Source organism: Staurois parvus, unplaced genomic scaffold, assembly GCF_062004578.1.
Source record: "Staurois parvus isolate SC_StPar_1 unplaced genomic scaffold, SC_StPar_1.0 ptg000860l, whole genome shotgun sequence".
NCBI classification, from domain to species: domain Eukaryota; kingdom Metazoa; phylum Chordata; class Amphibia; order Anura; family Ranidae; genus Staurois; species Staurois parvus.
In genome coordinates, this window is record NW_028318656.1 from 3,800,530 (window position 1) to 3,818,995 (window position 18,466).

An 18,466-nucleotide genomic window follows, 5' to 3' on the forward strand; every position below is an offset into this window, starting at 1 on the left:
GATGTACCAAATGGCTTGGATTGTGACCAGCTGGGTACTTGTAAATGTCACCTACTGACCCGGCCAAGTCTTTATCTGAGTCTCAGGGAACTCTACAGGTCATTTAGACCCTACAAACCAGCCAAGACCTCAATGGACGCAGAGCTTCATCTCCGTCAAGGGACTGTAGGAGCTACAGAACCGTGCTAAAGGTTTAGGCTGTCAAGTGCAGCACTTTATCCTGGCAAGAGTCATCAACCAGCAGAACTGGAACATTGACCTACAGAGCACTGATGTACCCAGTGTGTGTACTGTTTCCAAAGCTACAGATGGTAGTTGGCAGGATTCAAACCTGCGTGGGGAAATCCCAATGGATTTAGAATCCATCGCCTTAACCGCTCGGCCACAACTAAGTAATGTGCAAAAGTGAGGACGCTTTCAAAAGTAATTCAATAAATAAGTATTTTAATTTTTATTCTGCCACAAACAATCAATCTACACAATACACACAGAAGCAAAAACGAATATTTGGTGTAACAGAAAAAGAAACTCTAGTCGGTTGTTTTACCTCACCGAAATACTTCCTATGTGGATAGTAAGAAATATGGCAGAGGGTAACCCACAAGGCCCAAAAGGCTTGGATAGATTGAAGTGGCTCTCAACCATCCTTAGCTGGCCAGCGGGGATACCCCTAGGAGCTAAAGTTTTGTTTTTTTTTAATTACCATACTGCGCAGATTAAAACAACGAACTGTTCAACGTTCTTAGACTTAAAGCCGTTCTTCACTCTCTAAAATCAACACTATTTTTAATCCTTATGCTGCCAGCAGTAGTAAATCTCAATCTCAACCCAGAGCTTGCAATCATGCATGTGTCCGATTACCTGTACCACACTGCACACAGGGACGTAGATAAGGAGGGGGGACTCAAACCCCCCCATTCCCAGAGCATCCTGACAAAAATCAATTGAATAGTGTCCCTGCTGTGCTGCTTGTCGCTGGTGCCATGTGTGGGTGGCATCAAAGCAGAGACCCCACAGAGTTGATCCCTGGACTGGCGTTGACACCTGAGTGATGTGGAGCTGTCAAAGACGTGTGCAGGGACTCACCATTTACAACACCGTCGCGGCAACGCTCCACCAGGCGGGCCATGGTGTCAGACTCGGGTTGGGCAGTCTGAAGGAGGCTATAACAAGCCTCCTTCAGAGGCAGCACGGAGCAGGAGTGGCCAGTGTCTGTCCCACCCACTGCTCTGTTGCTATTGGCTTGCAGTTCCTCTGCTTGGGGGAAGAGCTCAAGAGTGCAGGATGCTTGCTGTGTATATACCGGACCGGCGGGCCTGCCCTGTGGATGAAGTGGTGGTTGCTGCTTTCCTTTCAAGTCCAGGTGTGTCCCTCTTTCTCTTGCGTTCTCCTCAGGCTAGCCCGAGAGATTGTCTGGCTGTGGAAACTGGCAAAGTTGATGATGGAGTCTCCATTGCTGTTGGGTTAAGCCCTGTTCACATCTAGCGATTTGTGGGTAGAATCGCTGTGATATGTCTGTAGTAAGTCCATGGTCTCTAACCATCTCCCACAGTCTCTCACCGTCTCCTCTACTCTACTATGCCTTCCGTCTCTCACCATCTCCCGTAGATTTTTCCCAATCAATCTGTGCCGCAAGCAGCACCGATCAGTGTATTCTGATGGTGGGGAGTCTTTAAATCAACCTGCTGGTTAAGCGGGTGGGGGGACAGAGAAGGAGAAAAACACAAAAAAAAAAAAGGACTTGACATCAGTAAACTGAAATGAAAGATCGGAGAGAAATGTACCCTCCAGGTGAGGCTTACAAAGTTGCTGAAGTAGGACATGTTGTAATATCTGAAAAAGACATGAGAATAATATCTAGTTATTCCAATATTTTCAGTCAATCAGTAACTAATGCAAGTACTACTATGTGTTGAAAATCAGCTCTGAGCACAATTGGCAAATACCTCATAGAATACCCCCGTTGGAAAATTTCACAAGACCATGGTTTTTGTGATAACCTGGAATTCACATGGGCTGCGGCAACTTGCTGTCCCACTTCTCACCTCTGTAGCCATAGGCACTGTGGAATAGTTCACAATAGTGGCACTAAAAATCACAGCTATTTTCTATGGAAGTAGACTCTTGGCACCCTGCCAGACTTCTATGGTAAACACTTGGCAAGTCCTGTAAGCTGATTGAACAGATAACAAACTCTGAAGTCAAGATTCTAGTCTGTCTTTTAACACTTACTCCACAGTGCCTGCAGCTAGGAAAGTCAGCAAGTGTACTTTAAAACCCTCCTAAAACCACTTCTTTAGGAACATAAATACCTAATGTTCCTACTCTGGGCACCAGTAAAAATGGGATTTTATTTAATGGCAGGTTTAGTCATGGGGATACCATAAACCTCAAAAGTACCCACACCATCCATCAAGATCATATGGAGGAAACTGCAATTGGACAGGCTTTTCCTACAGTCGCACCACAGTTTCCATCCACACTGGCGGACCTTGTTTATGGGTTTTTCCCTCTTTTAAAAAAAGAAAAAAAAAAAAAAAAAACAGCCATGACTGCTCAGTTGATCCAACAATTAAGTTTGCTGCAACCACAGACCTATGCGACAATGACGGAGCAGCTTACATTGTCACAGAAAGTCATGCAAACAGTAATAGGTTATGATAGACCATTGTGTGTGACAACACTTAACGGAGGTATTCAAACTGTCATACCCATGTATACCACAGACTGCTTCCACAGCTCAGAGAACATTGGACCTCGTTGCACCCATGGCAGGTTCAAACATTTTCTTATGCCAACCAGGTTCTTTGATTTACAAACCAGAATTGTAAAGGACGACATTTTAGGCAACGAAATACTGGAGGCTAAAGGACTTCATATATAAAATGGTCTTATGCAAATTGCTGAAGGGCCAGTCCTAAAAAGAGACACCGTCACCACCTTCTACACTACCAGACCTGGAATCTGTGGACTTGTCTGCTGCAGTGATTTGGCTCCTAAGCAAAGATTTCAGGATGGAAATCCTGGTACAAAACCAGACGTTATTTGTGTGTTGAGTCTAGCCTTGTGGTCTGGCAGCAGCCCAAACCTCTATACTAGAGCCTATCAGCAGTACATACAATCCCTCACATGATTGGTGGCAGAATCCACTGCATAGCAAGCCCACTGTCATTGCTTACTAGGCAGCAGCTTTCACTGTCGAACTTAGGATATTCTGACTAGCAAGTGTGTTTGTTCTAGGAAAAATGGAAAAGCTTGGCAATGTAACAAGTTATGAAGTGTTAGTGGGCAGGAGAGAAGTGTGGAGGGTATGACGGGGCAGTACGTAGGAGTTTGGGGGGGTATGACCATGGGCAGTACATAGAGGAGAGGTGTGTGTCTGTGTATATATATATATATATATATATATATATATATATTTATTTATTATTACACATATATACACAGGTGAAACTCTAAAAATTAGAATATCGTGCAAAAGTTAATTATTTCAGTAATGCAACTTAAAAAGGTGAAACTAATATATGAAATAAAAAGTGAAGATTCCTCCTGCGCTCACCTCACCAAATGCAAGAACCCTAAGTACCCATGCCAGCTGCTACCGCTTTCCCTATACCAGTGGTTGGCAAGCCGCGGCTCGCGAGCCACATGCGGCTCTTTACATGCTTTAATGCGGCTCTTGTGTGCCGGGCGCCCGCTCCCCTCCCTCCTCTCGGGCGGCAGGGACTCTGCAGCGTGATCCAAAAAAAAAAAAAAAAAAAAAAAAACAGCCAGGGCAGCACGCTCAAATGCAATGATTGGCCAGTCTCGCTGCCACTCACATCCTGATAGCCAGTGATTGGCTGTCAGGATGTGTGTAGGCGGGGCAGTGTGACGAACGTGAGAGGAGCTAGGCTCCTCTCACAGTCCGCCCTGAAGACCGGAACGGCGCGGGAACACGGCGAGAGGAACACGCGGAGCAAAGGTAAGTGAATTGACACGGGGGACTTGGCTTACTACTTGCTACTTACTTACTACTACTATATGAGGGATGAATTACTATAGGGGGGATGAATTACTATATGGAGGATGAATTACTATAGGGGGGATGAATTACTATAGGGGGGATGAATTACTATATGGGGGATCAATTACTATAGGGGGGATGAATTACTATATGGGGGATGAATTACTATATGGGGGATGAATTACTATGGGGGATGAATTACTATAGGGGGGATCAATTACTATAGGGGGGATCAATTACTATATGGGGGATCAATTACTATAAAAACTTATTGAAACTAAAAACAGTGTACCATCCTATGTATTTTCAGTTTTAAAAATGTGGCTCTCAAAATAAATTTCAATCGTGGTTTTGGCGAGATTTGGCTCAGTTGAAAAAAAAGGTTGCCCACCACTGCCCTATACCAAAGGATGCATCAAATACATAAAATAAAATAGTGAAGCGCTATGCACAATCTAAATACAAAGTGTATTGTTATAATTATAAATTGAATAAAAGGAAAATATCCAAATCTCTTAAACCTGTAGGTGTTAAGTACTAAAAACTAAAATTCATATCTCCATAAAATAAACCATGTGCAGTATTTAAACAGAAAATAAATAAATGATTATATACAACAAAAAATGAATTATACATATATTCTAGTGATATTAGTGAAGTATTATCTGGAGTGCCAACCAAGGGTTAACTAGAGCATCTGGTGGACAACCGTGATAAATCACACAATAAATGCGAAGTGACAAGTGCTCAACATAAGCATAAAAGGAATCAATAATGCAATCCACTAGAGTGCAAAACAAATGCCTGGTATGCCAACCACAGGGCTAACCAGATCAATACAGTGAAGATTTCGCAAGGACATTGCTGCAACTCGCACACCCTCTCAACCCGTCCCCTCTCACACAGCTACCCCCTTATCCCCCCTCGACATAACCCGCAGGGACTTCGTCGCTGCTCAAACTCTCTCCAACCCCCTTCACCCTCACTCAGCTACCCCCTCATCACCCCTCTCCCACAGCCCCACCACTGCTCTGACCTCCTCTTCCACCCCACCCTACATTCCTCATACTGAAGCTCCCCCAACACTCCACACCTTTGACCTTACTACCATCGAGGAAGTCTCCAAGATCCTCTCTGATGCCCGCCTCACCACCTGCCCCCTCGACCCTATCCCCTCACAACTCCTACGACCTTCCTCCTCCTCCATCCTACGCTCCCTCACCCACATCTTCAATCTCTCCCTCTCCTCAGGCACTTTCCCCTCCCCTCTGAAACATGCACACATCACCCCCATACTTAAAAAGCCCTCCCTGGACCCCAATGACCCGAACAACCTCAGACCCATCTCCCTGCTCCCATTTACATCTAAACTCCTCGAGCGCCTTGTCTACACCCGCCTATGCTCTCACCTCAACGACAACAACCTCCTCGATCCCCTACAGTCCGGCTTCCGTCCCCTACACTCCACCGAAACTGCCTTACTCAAACTCTCCAACGACCTGCTAACCGCCAAAGCTAATGGCCACTATTCAGTGCTCCTACTCCTTGACCTCTCTGCGGCCTTCGACACAGTCGACCACCCCCTCCTCCTCAAAAAACTACACTCCCTCGGCCTCAGAGATTCTGCTCTCTCCTGGCTCTCATCCTACCTGTCACAACGCTCCTTCAGCGTTACCTATAATGCTACCACCTCCCCCTCACTCCCCCTCTCTGTTGGGGTCCCTCAAGGCTCTGTCCTCGGGCCCCTTCTCTTCTCCATCTATACCTCCTCCCTTGGCCAACTCATACACTCTCACGACTTCAACTACCACCTCTATGCCGACGACACACAAATCTATCTCTCAACCCCCCACCTCACCCCCTAGGTCTCAGCCCGAATCACACACCTACTGAGCGACATATCAGACTGGATGTCGCTCCACTTCCTTAAATTGAACCTCTCCAAAAACCGAGTTTCTTGTCTTCCCCCCAGCCCGGACACCACCCCCCATTGATTTCTCCGTCACATCCAACAACGCTACCATCAAACCCGCCCTGCAGGCCAGAGTACTGGGTGTCATTCTGGACTCCAACCTATCCTTCCAGCCCCAAGTCCAATCTTTAACAAACTCGTGCAGACTCCACCTCCGCAACATCGCCAAAATCCGCACGTTCCTAACCCCAGAAACCACTAAACAGCTCATCCACTCCCTCATCATATCACGACTCGACTACTGCAACTCCCTCCTCACTGGCCTGCCTCGCCGCTGGCTATCCCCTCTTCAGTCCATCCTGAACACGGCTGCCAGACTCATTCACCTTTCCAACCGCTCTGTCTCCGCCACCCCCCTCTGCCAATCCCTCCACTGGCTTCCGATTGTGCAACGGATCAAATTCAAAATCCTAATGCTGACGTACAAAGCTGTCCACCATACTGCCCCGAACTACATCACCGACCTAATATCCAAGTACCGCCCAGCACGCACACTCCGCTCCTCACAAGACCTCCTTCTCTCTAGTTCCCTGGTCTCCTCCTCCCATGCCCGCATCCAGGACTTCTCCAGGGTGTCACCCATCCTCTGGAACTCCCTGCCCCAACCCATCAGATTATCACCTACTCTCCTCTCCTTTAGGCGCACCCTGAAAACCCATCTCTTCAGGGAAGCCTACCCCACCCCCTGCTAACTTGCCGACCTCCTCCACTCTTCCTACCACTCCATCCCCCACAGCTATCTCCTCCTGTGCCACCACCCCCTCCCTCCTAGATTGTAAGCTCGAAAGAGCAGGGCCCTCGATCCCCTCATGTTTTGCATTGTATTGGTATTGTTCTGTCACATGTTCTGTCTCCCTTTGTAATGTACAGCGCTGAGCGAACTATTGGCGCTTTATAAATACTGTATAATAATAATAAATAATAATAATAATAAGATGAATAGGTGATATGCCACTCAATTAAAAAGTGGCAAGTGCTCAATAAGATTAAATATAAAAATTATAAAAAGATGCAGTCCACAATAAAAAAAGTGCCAATTAATATGTGCAAATGATGGATGTGCAAATCCTGCAAAACATACTTCACTTCTTCACTCCCCACTTGATATGTGCTCTTGGTGACACTCTGGTGTGATTATCCTTAAATAGCTAGAGTGCATCCTCACCCCTTTCCTGGACCCCTAGGGGCCACAGCTCATTAGATGTTCCACACCTGAAAGAATCTCAAAACCTGGCTCCACTGGTTCCCCTGCTCCACTAGGATTCCACTTACAGGGCTAGTGATCCTCTACACTTACATTCCACGTGGTGGGGCTCGGGATTAATAGATGTATATAGAGGAAGACACAAAAGGAGACCTCCATAGTGCAATAATGTTTAATAAATGACATAAAAACGCCAATCAAATGGACATTCACATTCAATCCGGCACACTCCAGCAGTTTCCCATGAGCTATGGGTGTACTAAAGGATTTTTGGGTGTATCAAGATGGCGTCAGACAGGAACCGGAAATGCGTCACCACTCTTAAACCGGGAGTACGTCACCGCGCTCTACATGTTACACCACGATAATCAATTGGCTTCTTCAGGATCCTGAATCCTTTATCACGGTTGTTCACCAGATGCTCTAGTTAGCCATTGGTTGGCACTACAGATAATACTTCACTAATATCACTAGAATATATATAGAATTCATTTTTTTGTTGTATATAATCATTTATTTATTTTCTGTTTAAATACTGCACATGGTTTATTTTATGGAGATATGAATTGTAGTTTTTAGTACTTAACACCTACAGGTTTAAGAGATTTGGATATTTTCCTTTTATTCAATTTATAATTATTATAACAATACACTTTGTATTTAGATTGTGCATAGCGCTTCACCTTTTTATTTTATGTAATATATGAGATAGACTCATTACATGCAAAGCAAGATAGTTCAAGCCGTGATTTGTCATAATTGTGATGATTATGGCTTACAGCTCATGAAAACCCCAAATCCACAATCTCAGAAAATGAGAATATTGTGAAAAGGTGCAATATTCTCGGCTCAAAGTGTCCCACTCTAATCAGCTAATTAAGCCATAACACCTGCAAAGGGTTCCTGAGCCTTTAAATGGTCTCTCAGTCTGGTTCAGTAGCAATCACAATCATTGGAAAAACTGCTGACCTGACAGTTGTGCAGAAAACCATCACTGACACCCTCCATAAGGAGGGAAAGCCTCAAAAGGTCATTGCAAAAGAAGTTGGATGTTCCCAAAGTGCTGTATCAAAGCACATTAATAGAAAGTTATGTGGAAGGGAAAAGTGTGGAAGAAAAAGGTGCACAAGCAGCAGGGATGACCGCAGCCTGGAGAGGATTGTCAGGAAAAGGCCATTCAAAAGTGTTGGGGACTTTCACAAGGAGTGGACTGAGGCTGGAGTCAGTGCATCAAGAGCCACCACACAGACGGATGCTGGACATGGGCTTCAAATGTCGTATTCCTCTTGTCAAGCCGCTCCTGAACAACAAACAACGTCAGAAGCGTCTTACCTGGGCTAAAGAAAAACAGACCTGGTCTGTTGCTCAGTGGTCCAAAGTCCTCTTTTCTGATGAGAGCAACTTTTGCATCTCATTTGGAAACCAAGGACCCAGAGTATGGAGGAAGAATGGAGAGGCCCAAGGACCCCGAGTATGGAGGAAGAATGGAGAGGCACAAGGACCCCGAGTGTGGAGGAAGAATGGAGAGGCCCAAGGACCCCGAGTATGGAGGAAGAATGGAGAGGCCCAAGGACCCCGAGTATGGCGGAAGAATGGAGAGGCCCAAGGACCCCGAGTATGGAGGAAGAATGGAGATGCACAAGGACCCCGAGTATGGAGGAAGAATGGAGGGGCACACACTGCAAGATGCTTGAAGTCCAATGTGAAATTTCCACAGTCTGTGTTGATTTGGGGAGCCATGTCATCTGCTGGTGTTGGTCCACTGTGCTTCATTAAGTGCAGGGTCAACGCAGCCATCTACCAGGAGATTTTGGAGCACTTCATGCTTCCTTTCACAGACGAGCGTTATGGGGATGCTGACTTCATTTTCCAGCAGGACTTGGCACCTGCCCACACTGCCAAAAGCACCAAAACCTGGTTCAATGACCGTGGGATTACTGTGCTTGATTGGCCATCAAATTCGCCTGACCTGAACCCCATAGAGAATCTATGGGGCATTGCCAAGAGAAAGATGAGAGACATGAGACTGAACAATGCAGAAGAGCTGAAGGCCGCTATTGAAGCATCCTGGTCTTCCATAATACCTCAGCAATGCCACAGGCTGATAGCTTCCATGCCACGCCGCATTGAGGCAGTAACTGCTGCAAAAGGGGCCCAAACCAAGTACTGAGTACATATGCATGCTTCTACTTTTCAGAGGTCCGATATTGTTCTATGTACAATCCTTGTTTTATTGATTGCATGTAATATTCTCATTTTCTGAGATTGTGGATTTGGGGTTTTCATGAGCTCTAAGCCATAATCATCACAATGATGACAAATCACGGCTTGAACTATCTTGCTTTGCATGTAATGAGTCTATCTCATATATTAGTTTCACCTTTTAAGTTGCTGCACTGAAATAAATGAACTTTTGCACGATATTCTAATTTTTCGAGTTTCACCTGTGATTGATATATATATCTTTATCTATCTATCTGTCTATCTATCTATCTCCGCGGGCAGTATGTAGAAGAGAGGAGGAGGGGGGAATTGTATGACAGCGGGCAGTATTCGCAGGAGAGGAGTGTGGAGGGTATGACGGCAGTATTCGCAGGAGAGGAGTGTGGAGGGTATGACGGCAGTATTCGCAGGAGAGGAGTGTGGAGGGTATGACGGCAGCATTCGCAGGAGAGGAGTGTGGAGGGTATGACAGGGTGGTATGTGCAGGAGAAGAGTGCACAGGGTGTAATAGTTGGAAGTATGTGCCATCTGTCATACCAGTATGTGGGTTAACCCCCAAAGTCTCCCTGCCCTCCAAAGCATGTAACCGAGCACAGATCATGCTTGGTAAGCTGCTCCACTGGCTGTGACAGCCAGGAATGACAGCTCTAAAGCCAAAGTGATGAAATAATTTCTCTCGGCTGCATTCACTGCAGAGGAATGGATAAACCTGGCTAGGACCATCAATGGCAATAGGGGCAACAGTTAAATTCCCTTCAAATGGTTATTCCCTGGTACTTCCATTCAATGGTTCTCACTTACACTGAGCAATGTTCAGGTATGCCTCTTATTGGACAGAAACGCAGATAAATTTTTTCTTCGACGAGCAGTCCTTTTCCCATTGTTCGCTTGGATTCCATGTTTGACAGTTCTCCCCGGAAAGATTGTTCAGTCTATGGGATGATCAGATTGTGAAATTACATTACAATCAAATTACATTTCACCCAATCAATTATCTACACTGCACTAGCAAAAACACACTAGGATCAGGGTGGTTGCCCTGGAGCTGGGGCTCTTGGCCTTCTTACAACTACAGATGTATTGCCCTAAAATGTCCCCACACCCTCCTTACCAAACTTTTGAAATAATCCTTACAGATGTTCTAAAGCTTGGTACACACGGTGAGAATATTGGATGAATGATTGTCCTTTTTGCATGCTGGTCTCATATTGAAGATGAAGAGGTTACTAGAGTTACAAAAATTCTTGTACGACAGAATACAACTTCCAGCGATGATGTAATGTATTGTATTCTTTCGTTTCTGAGCATGCGTGATCTTGGTCACTCTTTGAGGAATATCGTAGCGATTGTTCCGTTATTCGAAGGGACAAACATAAAGGATTTTTCTCGAAAGATAAGTTTTGCATGAACTGTCGTGAATGGCTCTTGAAAGCTGTGTGTGAAGGATTGGATTATCAAATCGCTCTGAAAGTGGTACTGTTTTGTTTGTTTTCTCACCGCGTGTACAAGGCCTAACCAAAAAACTCTGGGGTTTATTGGAGTACAAAAAAAAAAAAAGGGGAGGAGGATTCCCCAGCCAGCAGCTTCCATGACCTGCAGGACAGGGAATAACCTGGTCCACTGTTCAATTTATATATATATATATATATATATATATATATATATATATATATATATATATATATATATATATATACACATACACACATATACACACACACACACACACACACACACATACATATTCTCCTATTTTATTCAAATGGTAATAAAAATATTATTTAATTTTTATTATTTATACTTAAAATTATAATTTAAGTATAAATAATAAAAATTAAATATGAATAAAATGGGGTTTTTCTTATTATTTGCTGCTTTTGTTCCCCTTCATTGCCAGTAAAGTCCATAATTATTTTTCTTGTTTTGCGATTCCCCATATATTATGGGATGTGGTAATAGGAACGTTCTATTCTTTGATTGAGAAAGTTTGATTAGGCATGGATGCCTGAGCTCATCATTCATTACCCCCAGTCCTAATACAACTTAAGGCCATGTTCACACCTGTGCGTTTGTTTTTTTTATGCATTTTGCAGGAACGCAGTGCATACCATTTTATCATGATTTTCTATGGATCACCTTCACAAGTATTTTTTGCTCAATAGAATCCAATGGACACACTGCAGAAATGCATGTAGTGTGTTTTTTATGCTTTTGATCTGCCCAGCAAAAAGTTGGCCAACAACAAAACGCAAAAACACATAAAAAAAACCACAAAAAAGCACTTCAGCAACTGATCAAACTAGGTGTCAACCTAGTCTAAAAAGACAATAACTTTGGCATAAAAAAAAAAATTTAGCAGCAAATCACAAATTCACAAAAATGGCAAAAATCTCACTACTTGTAGCCAGCTTGTGTGTATCAAAACATGGAATGAGGGTCTAGTTATGACAATGCTACCCGCAGGTCATCTGACACAATGGCGCTTGATTTACCAAAACTGAAGAGCACAAAACCTGGTGCAGCTCTCCATACAAACCAATCAGCATCCAGGTTTTTTATTTGTCAAAACTTAATTGAACAAGTTGAAGTTAGAAGCCGATTGGTTACCATACACAGCTGCACTAAATTTTGCACTCTCCAGTTTTAGTAGTCAACCCCATTAAGTCAACTTCTCCACTTTTGATTGTGGGTTGAATGCAGTAAACCCAAGTTTTGGGTTTTTTTTTGTTTTTTTTTAAAGGATTGAAATCCAGTTAAATTTGTTACCTCCAGTCATCAATAACCCCCTGCTCTACAAAGTCCTCACATCATGCAATAATACACACATACAGTTGCAAGAAAAAGTATGTGAACCCCTTGGGATTACGTGGAGTTTTGCATGAATTGGGCATAAAATGTGCTCTGAATGTCATCTAAGTCACAACAATAGAAGATTACAGTCTGCTGAACATAATACTACACAAACATTAGATGTTGCCATGGTTTAATTGCACATAACATGTAAACATTCACAGTGCAGGGAGGAAAAAGTATGTGAGGCCCTAGCTTAATGACTTCTCCCAGAGCTAATTGGAGCCAGGAGTGAGCCAACCTTGACTCCAATCAGTGTGATGATATTGGATGTGTTGCTGACAGCTGTCCTGCCCTTAAAACACACACCTGTTTTGGGTTTTCTGGTTTCAAGAAGCACTGTCTGATGTGAACCATGCCTCTCAGAAAAGAGCTCTCAGAAGACCTACGATCAAGAATTGTTGACTTGCATGAACTGGAAAGGGTTACAAAAGTATCTCGAAAAGCCCTGATGTTCATGTGTCCACGGTAAGACAGACTGTCTACAAATGGAGAAAGTTTAGCACTGTTGCTACTCTCCCTAGGCGTGGTCGTCCTGTAAAAATGACTGCAAGAGCACAGCGCAGAATGCTGTATGAGGTAAAGAAGAATCCCAGAGTGTCAGCTAAAGACCTACAGAAATCTCTGGCACATGCTAACATTTTTGTTGACACATCTACAATAAGGAAAACATTAAACAAGAATGGAGTACATGGGAGGACACCACGGAGGAAGCCATTGCTGTCAGCAGACTGTGTTCTTCTATTGTTGTGACTTAGATGACGTTCAGAGCACATTTTATGCCCAATTCATGCAAAACTCCACGTAATCCCAAGGGGTTCACATACTTTTTCTTGCAACTGTATACACATACACACACACACACACACATACACACACACATTATATACACACACATATTCTCCTATTTTATTCAAATGGAAATAAAAATATTATTTAATTTGTATTATTTATACTTTATTATTTACCGTATTTTTCGCTCCATAAGACGCACTTTTTTTCCCCCAAAAAAGGGGGGAAAATGTCAGTGCGTCTTATGGAGCGAATGTGGAGCGGACGGTCCGGTATTTCCACCGCCGCGTCAGAATACCGGGCCACCCGCTCAGCTCTGCAGCGGGACCTTACCTGTTCCTCTATCCAGCGGCGCGCGGTCTTCCCGGCTTCTGTAGTGTGGGCGCTCGGCTTGACAGCCGGGTGCCAAGTGTGCATGCGCAAGAAGCGGTGCTCTTTGTGAATGATAAGGCGGTACCTGGGACACATGACAGATCCCAGAAGCCGCTGGACCAATCACAAAGCGCAGTGCTTCTCACTCATGTGCACTGGGCACCCAGCTGTCCGCCGAGCGCCGACACTACAGAAGCCGAGAAGACAGCGCGCGGCTGGATAGAGGAACAGGTAAGGTCAAAGAACAACTCTGCGGAAGTAAGAGCGGGTACCTGTCAAATTCAGGTACCCGCTCCTCCCCCTCCCCAAAGGTCAGCAGTCATCTCCTGTACTGTCCAGTCTCTGGTCATCCCTGTACTGTCCGCAGTCTCTGGTCATCTCCTGTACTATGTCTGCAGTCTCTGGTCATCTCCTGTACTGTGTCCGCAGTCTCTGGTCATCTCCTGTACTGTCCGCAGTCTCTGGTCATCTCCTGTACTGCCTGCAGTCTCTGGTCATCTCCTGTACTGTGTCCGCAGTCTCTGGTCATCTCCTGTACTATGTCTGCAGTCTCTGGTCATCTCCTGTACTATGTCTGCAGTCTCTGGTCATCTCCTGTACTGTCCGCAGTCTCTGGTCATCTCCTGTACTGTCCGCAGTCTCTGGTCATCTCCTGTACTGTGTCCGCAGTCTCCGGTCATCTCCTGTACTGTGTCCGCAGTCTCCGGTCATCCCTTGTACTGTCCGCAGGCTCTGGTCATCTCCTGCACTATGTCTGCAGTCTCTAGTCATCCCCTGTACCGTATCCGCAGTCTCCGGTCATCTCCTGTACCGTGTCCGCAGTCTCCGGTCATCTCCTGTACCGTGTCCGCAGTCTCCGGTCATCTCCTGTACCGTGTCCGCAGTCTCTGGTCATTCCCTGTACCGTGTCCGCAGTCTCTGGTCATTCCCTGTACCGTGTCCGCAGTCTCTGGTCATTCCCTGTACTGTGTCCGCAGTCTCTGGTCATCTCCTGTACCATGTCTGCAGTCTCTGGTCATCTCCTGTAGTATGTCCGCAGTCTCTGGTCATCTCCTGTACCATGTCTGCAGTCTCTGGTCATCTCCTGTACCATGTCTGCAGTCTCTGGTCATCTCCTGTACTATGTCTGCAGTCTCTGGTCATCCCCTGTACTGTGTCCGCAGTCTCTGGTCATCTCCTGTACTGTGTCCGCAGTCTCTGGTCATCTCCTGTACTGCCTGCAGTCTCTGGTCATCCCCTGTACTGTGTCCGCAGTCTCTGGTCATCTCCTGTACTGTGTCCGCAGTCTCTGGTCATCTCCTGTACTGTCCGCAGTCTCTGGTCATCCCCTGTACTATGTCCGCAGTCTCTGGTCATCTCCTGTATTAGGTCTTCAGTCCATTAGTTCAGAATTTTTTTTTCCTGTTTTCTGCCTCTAAAACCTAGGTGTGTCTTATGGAGCAAAAAATACGGTACACTTAAATTAGAATTTTAAGTATAAATAATAAAAATTAAATAATGTGAATAAAATGGGGTTTTCTTCTTATTATTATTTGCTGCTTTTGTTCCCCTTCATTGCCAGTAAAGTCCATAATTGTTTTTCTTTTGTGATTCCCCATATATTATGGGATGTGGTAATAGGAGCGTTCTATTCTTTGATTGAGAAAGTTTGATTTAGGCATGGATGCCTGAGCTCATCATTCATTACCCCCAGTCCTAATACAACTTAAGGCCATGTTCACACCTGTGCGTTTTTGTTTTTTTATGCATTTTGCAGGAACGCAGTGCATACCATTTATCATGATTTACTATGGATCACCTTCACAAGTATTTTTTGCTCAATAGAATCCAACGGAGACACTGCAGAAATGCATGTAGTGTGTTTTTTATGCTTTTGATCTGCCCAGCAAAAAGTTGGCCAAAAACAAAAACGCAAAAACACATCAAAAAACACGTGTAAAAAACACAAAAAAGCACTTCAGCAACTGATCAAACTAGGTGTCAACCTAGCCTAAAAAGTCAATAACTTTGGCATAAAAAAAAAAAATTTAACAGGCTGGTCTGAGTATTTAAAAAAATTGCTGATCTACTGGGATTTTCACTAAGGAAAGAATGGTCCAAAAAACAGAAAATATCCAGTGAGAGGCAGTTGTGTGGACAAAACTGCCTTGTTGATGTCAGAGGAGAATGGGCAGACTGGTTCGAGATGACTGAAAGGCAACAGTAACCCAAACAATCACCAAGGTATGCAGAATACCATCTCTGAACGTACAACATGTAGAACCTTGAAGCAGATGGGCTACAGCAGCAGAAGACCACACCAGGTCAAGGTGTACCCAATAGTGTCTGTTGAGTACATGTATTTTAAAATTCCATCATGACTTTTAAGAACACTGAAAGTATTGATGCAATATGTAATGGCATCAGATGAAACCCTTATTGATTAAAACCACTGGTCACAATGTCAGGCAAACTGTCACATACCTGGTTGGGGAGCCCGACGTGGAGAGAATCCTCTTACGACTCCCGCTCGGGAGATGCATGAGTGCCTGACGGGTCTGGAGGTGCAAGCTGGCAGGTGATGACCCGGAAGACCAGGATGCAGGTCAGTTGCGGATGCAGGTCAGTTGCGGATGCAGGTCAGTTGCGGATGCAGGTGAGCAGCAGGAATGTACAGTGGAGGTTTGGACAACCGCGGGCAGCTGGAAGCCAGAGATAGTCACAGGCAGAAGAGGTTGCAGCATCAGACAAGCAGGGTCAGGATCAGTCAGATCAGGTACAGAGGAGCAGGAAAGCGGATAGTCAAGGGATAAGCCGGGTCGGTGCAGGCGGAGTTCAACTGTGGTCAGGTCAAATCAGGTAGGTAACAGGAATCAGGATGCAAGCAACAAGTACAGAAAGTAGTAGACCAGAAGGCACGAGTTTAAGTGCAGCAGGGGTTTAAATAGCCCGCCTGTGCACACCGATGCGCAACCGTGTGGCCGACGGGTACCCAGCGTTTGCGCATAGATGTGCACCGACATGAAGCTTCCTTACCCTGACACAAACACAATTGGCAGTCTAAAGTAATCAATTCAGCCCCTAACCCCACTGACTACCAAACCAGCATTCTCCAGACTGATTGCTTGATCTGTTCCTCCGAGTATTTACCCTGAAAGAGCAATGGTTAGGATGATATGGAAGCAGAGTGAGATGTGCTGTACCAAGTGGCAAGGGGGTGCCCTTTAATTGTTGATATAGATGTAGCACCCATCTACATAGGTGCTAGGTTTAGATCGAGGAGATGTAGTGTATGCTTTGATAGGTACATTTAGCTGTCACACTGTAGTCAGTGTGATTGTAATTATTGTTCGGTAAAAGCATATTCTGCCCACTAATCAGTGTTGCTGTGTTCTGCTAGTTAGGTCTGCTCAGTTGTTCAGCTGCTGTCAGCCTGATAGCTCCCTCTGCATCCAGATAGCTTGAGAAGTTTCTGGATGATAGGTGTGGAGTTGTGAATATGGATACAGCCCTGGCCTATGTGTGTGCGCTGTCATCAGGAGCAGCCAAATGGATATTTTTGAATGTTTTATTGATTTGAATATATAATTGAACATATTGATTTAAATGTACAATGCTGCGGCGCTGCAAATCTATTCACTACACAAAATACATATGAAGCATAGGGGGGAGGACTTTTTTTTTTTTTAATCAGCAGGAAGGATAGTTTAAAGGCTTCACTTCACTTACCTCTCATCACCCAATGAGGACTTATCCAGCCACTTCCATTCATCATCCATCTTGTAGTAACCATACCAATGATCATCACCATCTGCCTTGAAGCGCATTACATTTTCCTACAAAATGGCAGCAGTATGCTCAGAAATGCATCCATGTATACATAATCTAGAGCAGGGGTAGGCAACCTGAGAGCCGCAGGACTACAAGTTCCATCATGCCTCTGCAAGGCATAGCTGTAACTGTCAGTTTTGTAATCTTTGCAATACCTCATGGGAAATGTAGTTCCACAACAGCTAGAGAGCCACAGGTTGCCTACCCCTGGTCTAGAGTCACAAACGTTACAGGGATTCTAAAAATGCTGTTTTTTTACCTTCATGCATAGGGGGAAAAAAAATTCTGTATGCTGCTCCACCTACAGTCCCCTCTAATACTCACCTGCACCCCCTCTTGATCCAGGGATGCGCACAAGAGCCTCAGCTGTCCTGGGACTCCCACTCATTGTCTGAGCCAGTGAGGAGAAAGTGGGGGACGGGCCAAGCCGCTGCTGTGTGTCTCATGGAACAAGCAAGTGTACAATCCAATCGCACACGTTCATGCGTTAAAAATGGTGGTGTGTATAAGTGGGTGGTGCAGCGAACGTCAGCTGGAATCGAACAGAATCAGCAAGGGAGAATGCCACCAGCACACCGAAGGTCACCAATATGGGTCCAAGTTTTCATGAACAATCACATACTGAGTTAGTTACAGCCATGGAACAAGCAAGAATGCACCAGTGCCCCCATAGCAAGTGGCTTGCTATTGGGGGCACTGGTCAAGCAGGGAAAAGCCAGGAGCACCAACGGGGGGACCAAAAAAATAAAAAAAAGGGAATCCACTCCAATCTAAGAACCCTTCCAGGAAATCGCACTTTCCCCATGAAAAGAACAAGCATTGAGGGTTTAAAGGTGTATGTAAAATTCTAACTTTGAACTTATCTGCCTTCTTTAGGTCTGATTAATATGGAATTTAAGTGCAAATGGCTGTGATCACTTCAGAGCTGTCCTGTGCACACATCCTGGGTTATCTTAACCACTTCCAGTCCGGACACTTTTACCCCCTTCCTGTCCGGACACTTTTACCCCCTTCCTGTCCAGGCAATTTTCAGCTTTCAGCGCTATCACACTTTGAATGACAATTGCGCGGTCATGCAACACTGTACCCATATGCATTTTTAGCATTTTTTGAGACAGATAAAGCTTTATTTTGGTGGTATTTATTCACCGCTGGGATTTTTATTTTTTTTGTTATGTAAATGAAAAAGTCCCAAAATTTAGAAAAAAGTGTTTTTCTTATAAAATTTTGCAAATAA

General features: G+C 44.7%; 1 protein-coding gene across 3 annotated transcripts in view; it reads right to left on the reverse strand.

Moving 5' to 3' along the window:
- Positions 1-427: 427 nt before the first annotated feature.
- LOC149443328 (killer cell lectin-like receptor subfamily G member 1) overlaps positions 428-18,466 on the reverse strand; it is a 56,541-nt gene continuing 38,502 nt past the window's right edge. For 2 of the 3 annotated variants that reach the window (XM_089655667.1, XM_089655665.1), the window contains 3 exons: positions 17,128-17,234; positions 10,207-10,337; positions 428-1,833 (listed from right to left, as the gene is read on the reverse strand). In XM_089655667.1, coding sequence (XP_089511793.1) covers positions 10,232-10,337; positions 17,128-17,234 — 213 coding nt within the window. In that variant the 3' untranslated portion in view covers positions 428-1,833; positions 10,207-10,231. Of the gene's footprint in view, positions 1,834-10,206; positions 10,338-15,888; positions 16,101-17,127; positions 17,235-18,466 lie in introns of those variants that run through there. The other variant, XM_089655666.1, reaches the window with a different exon arrangement.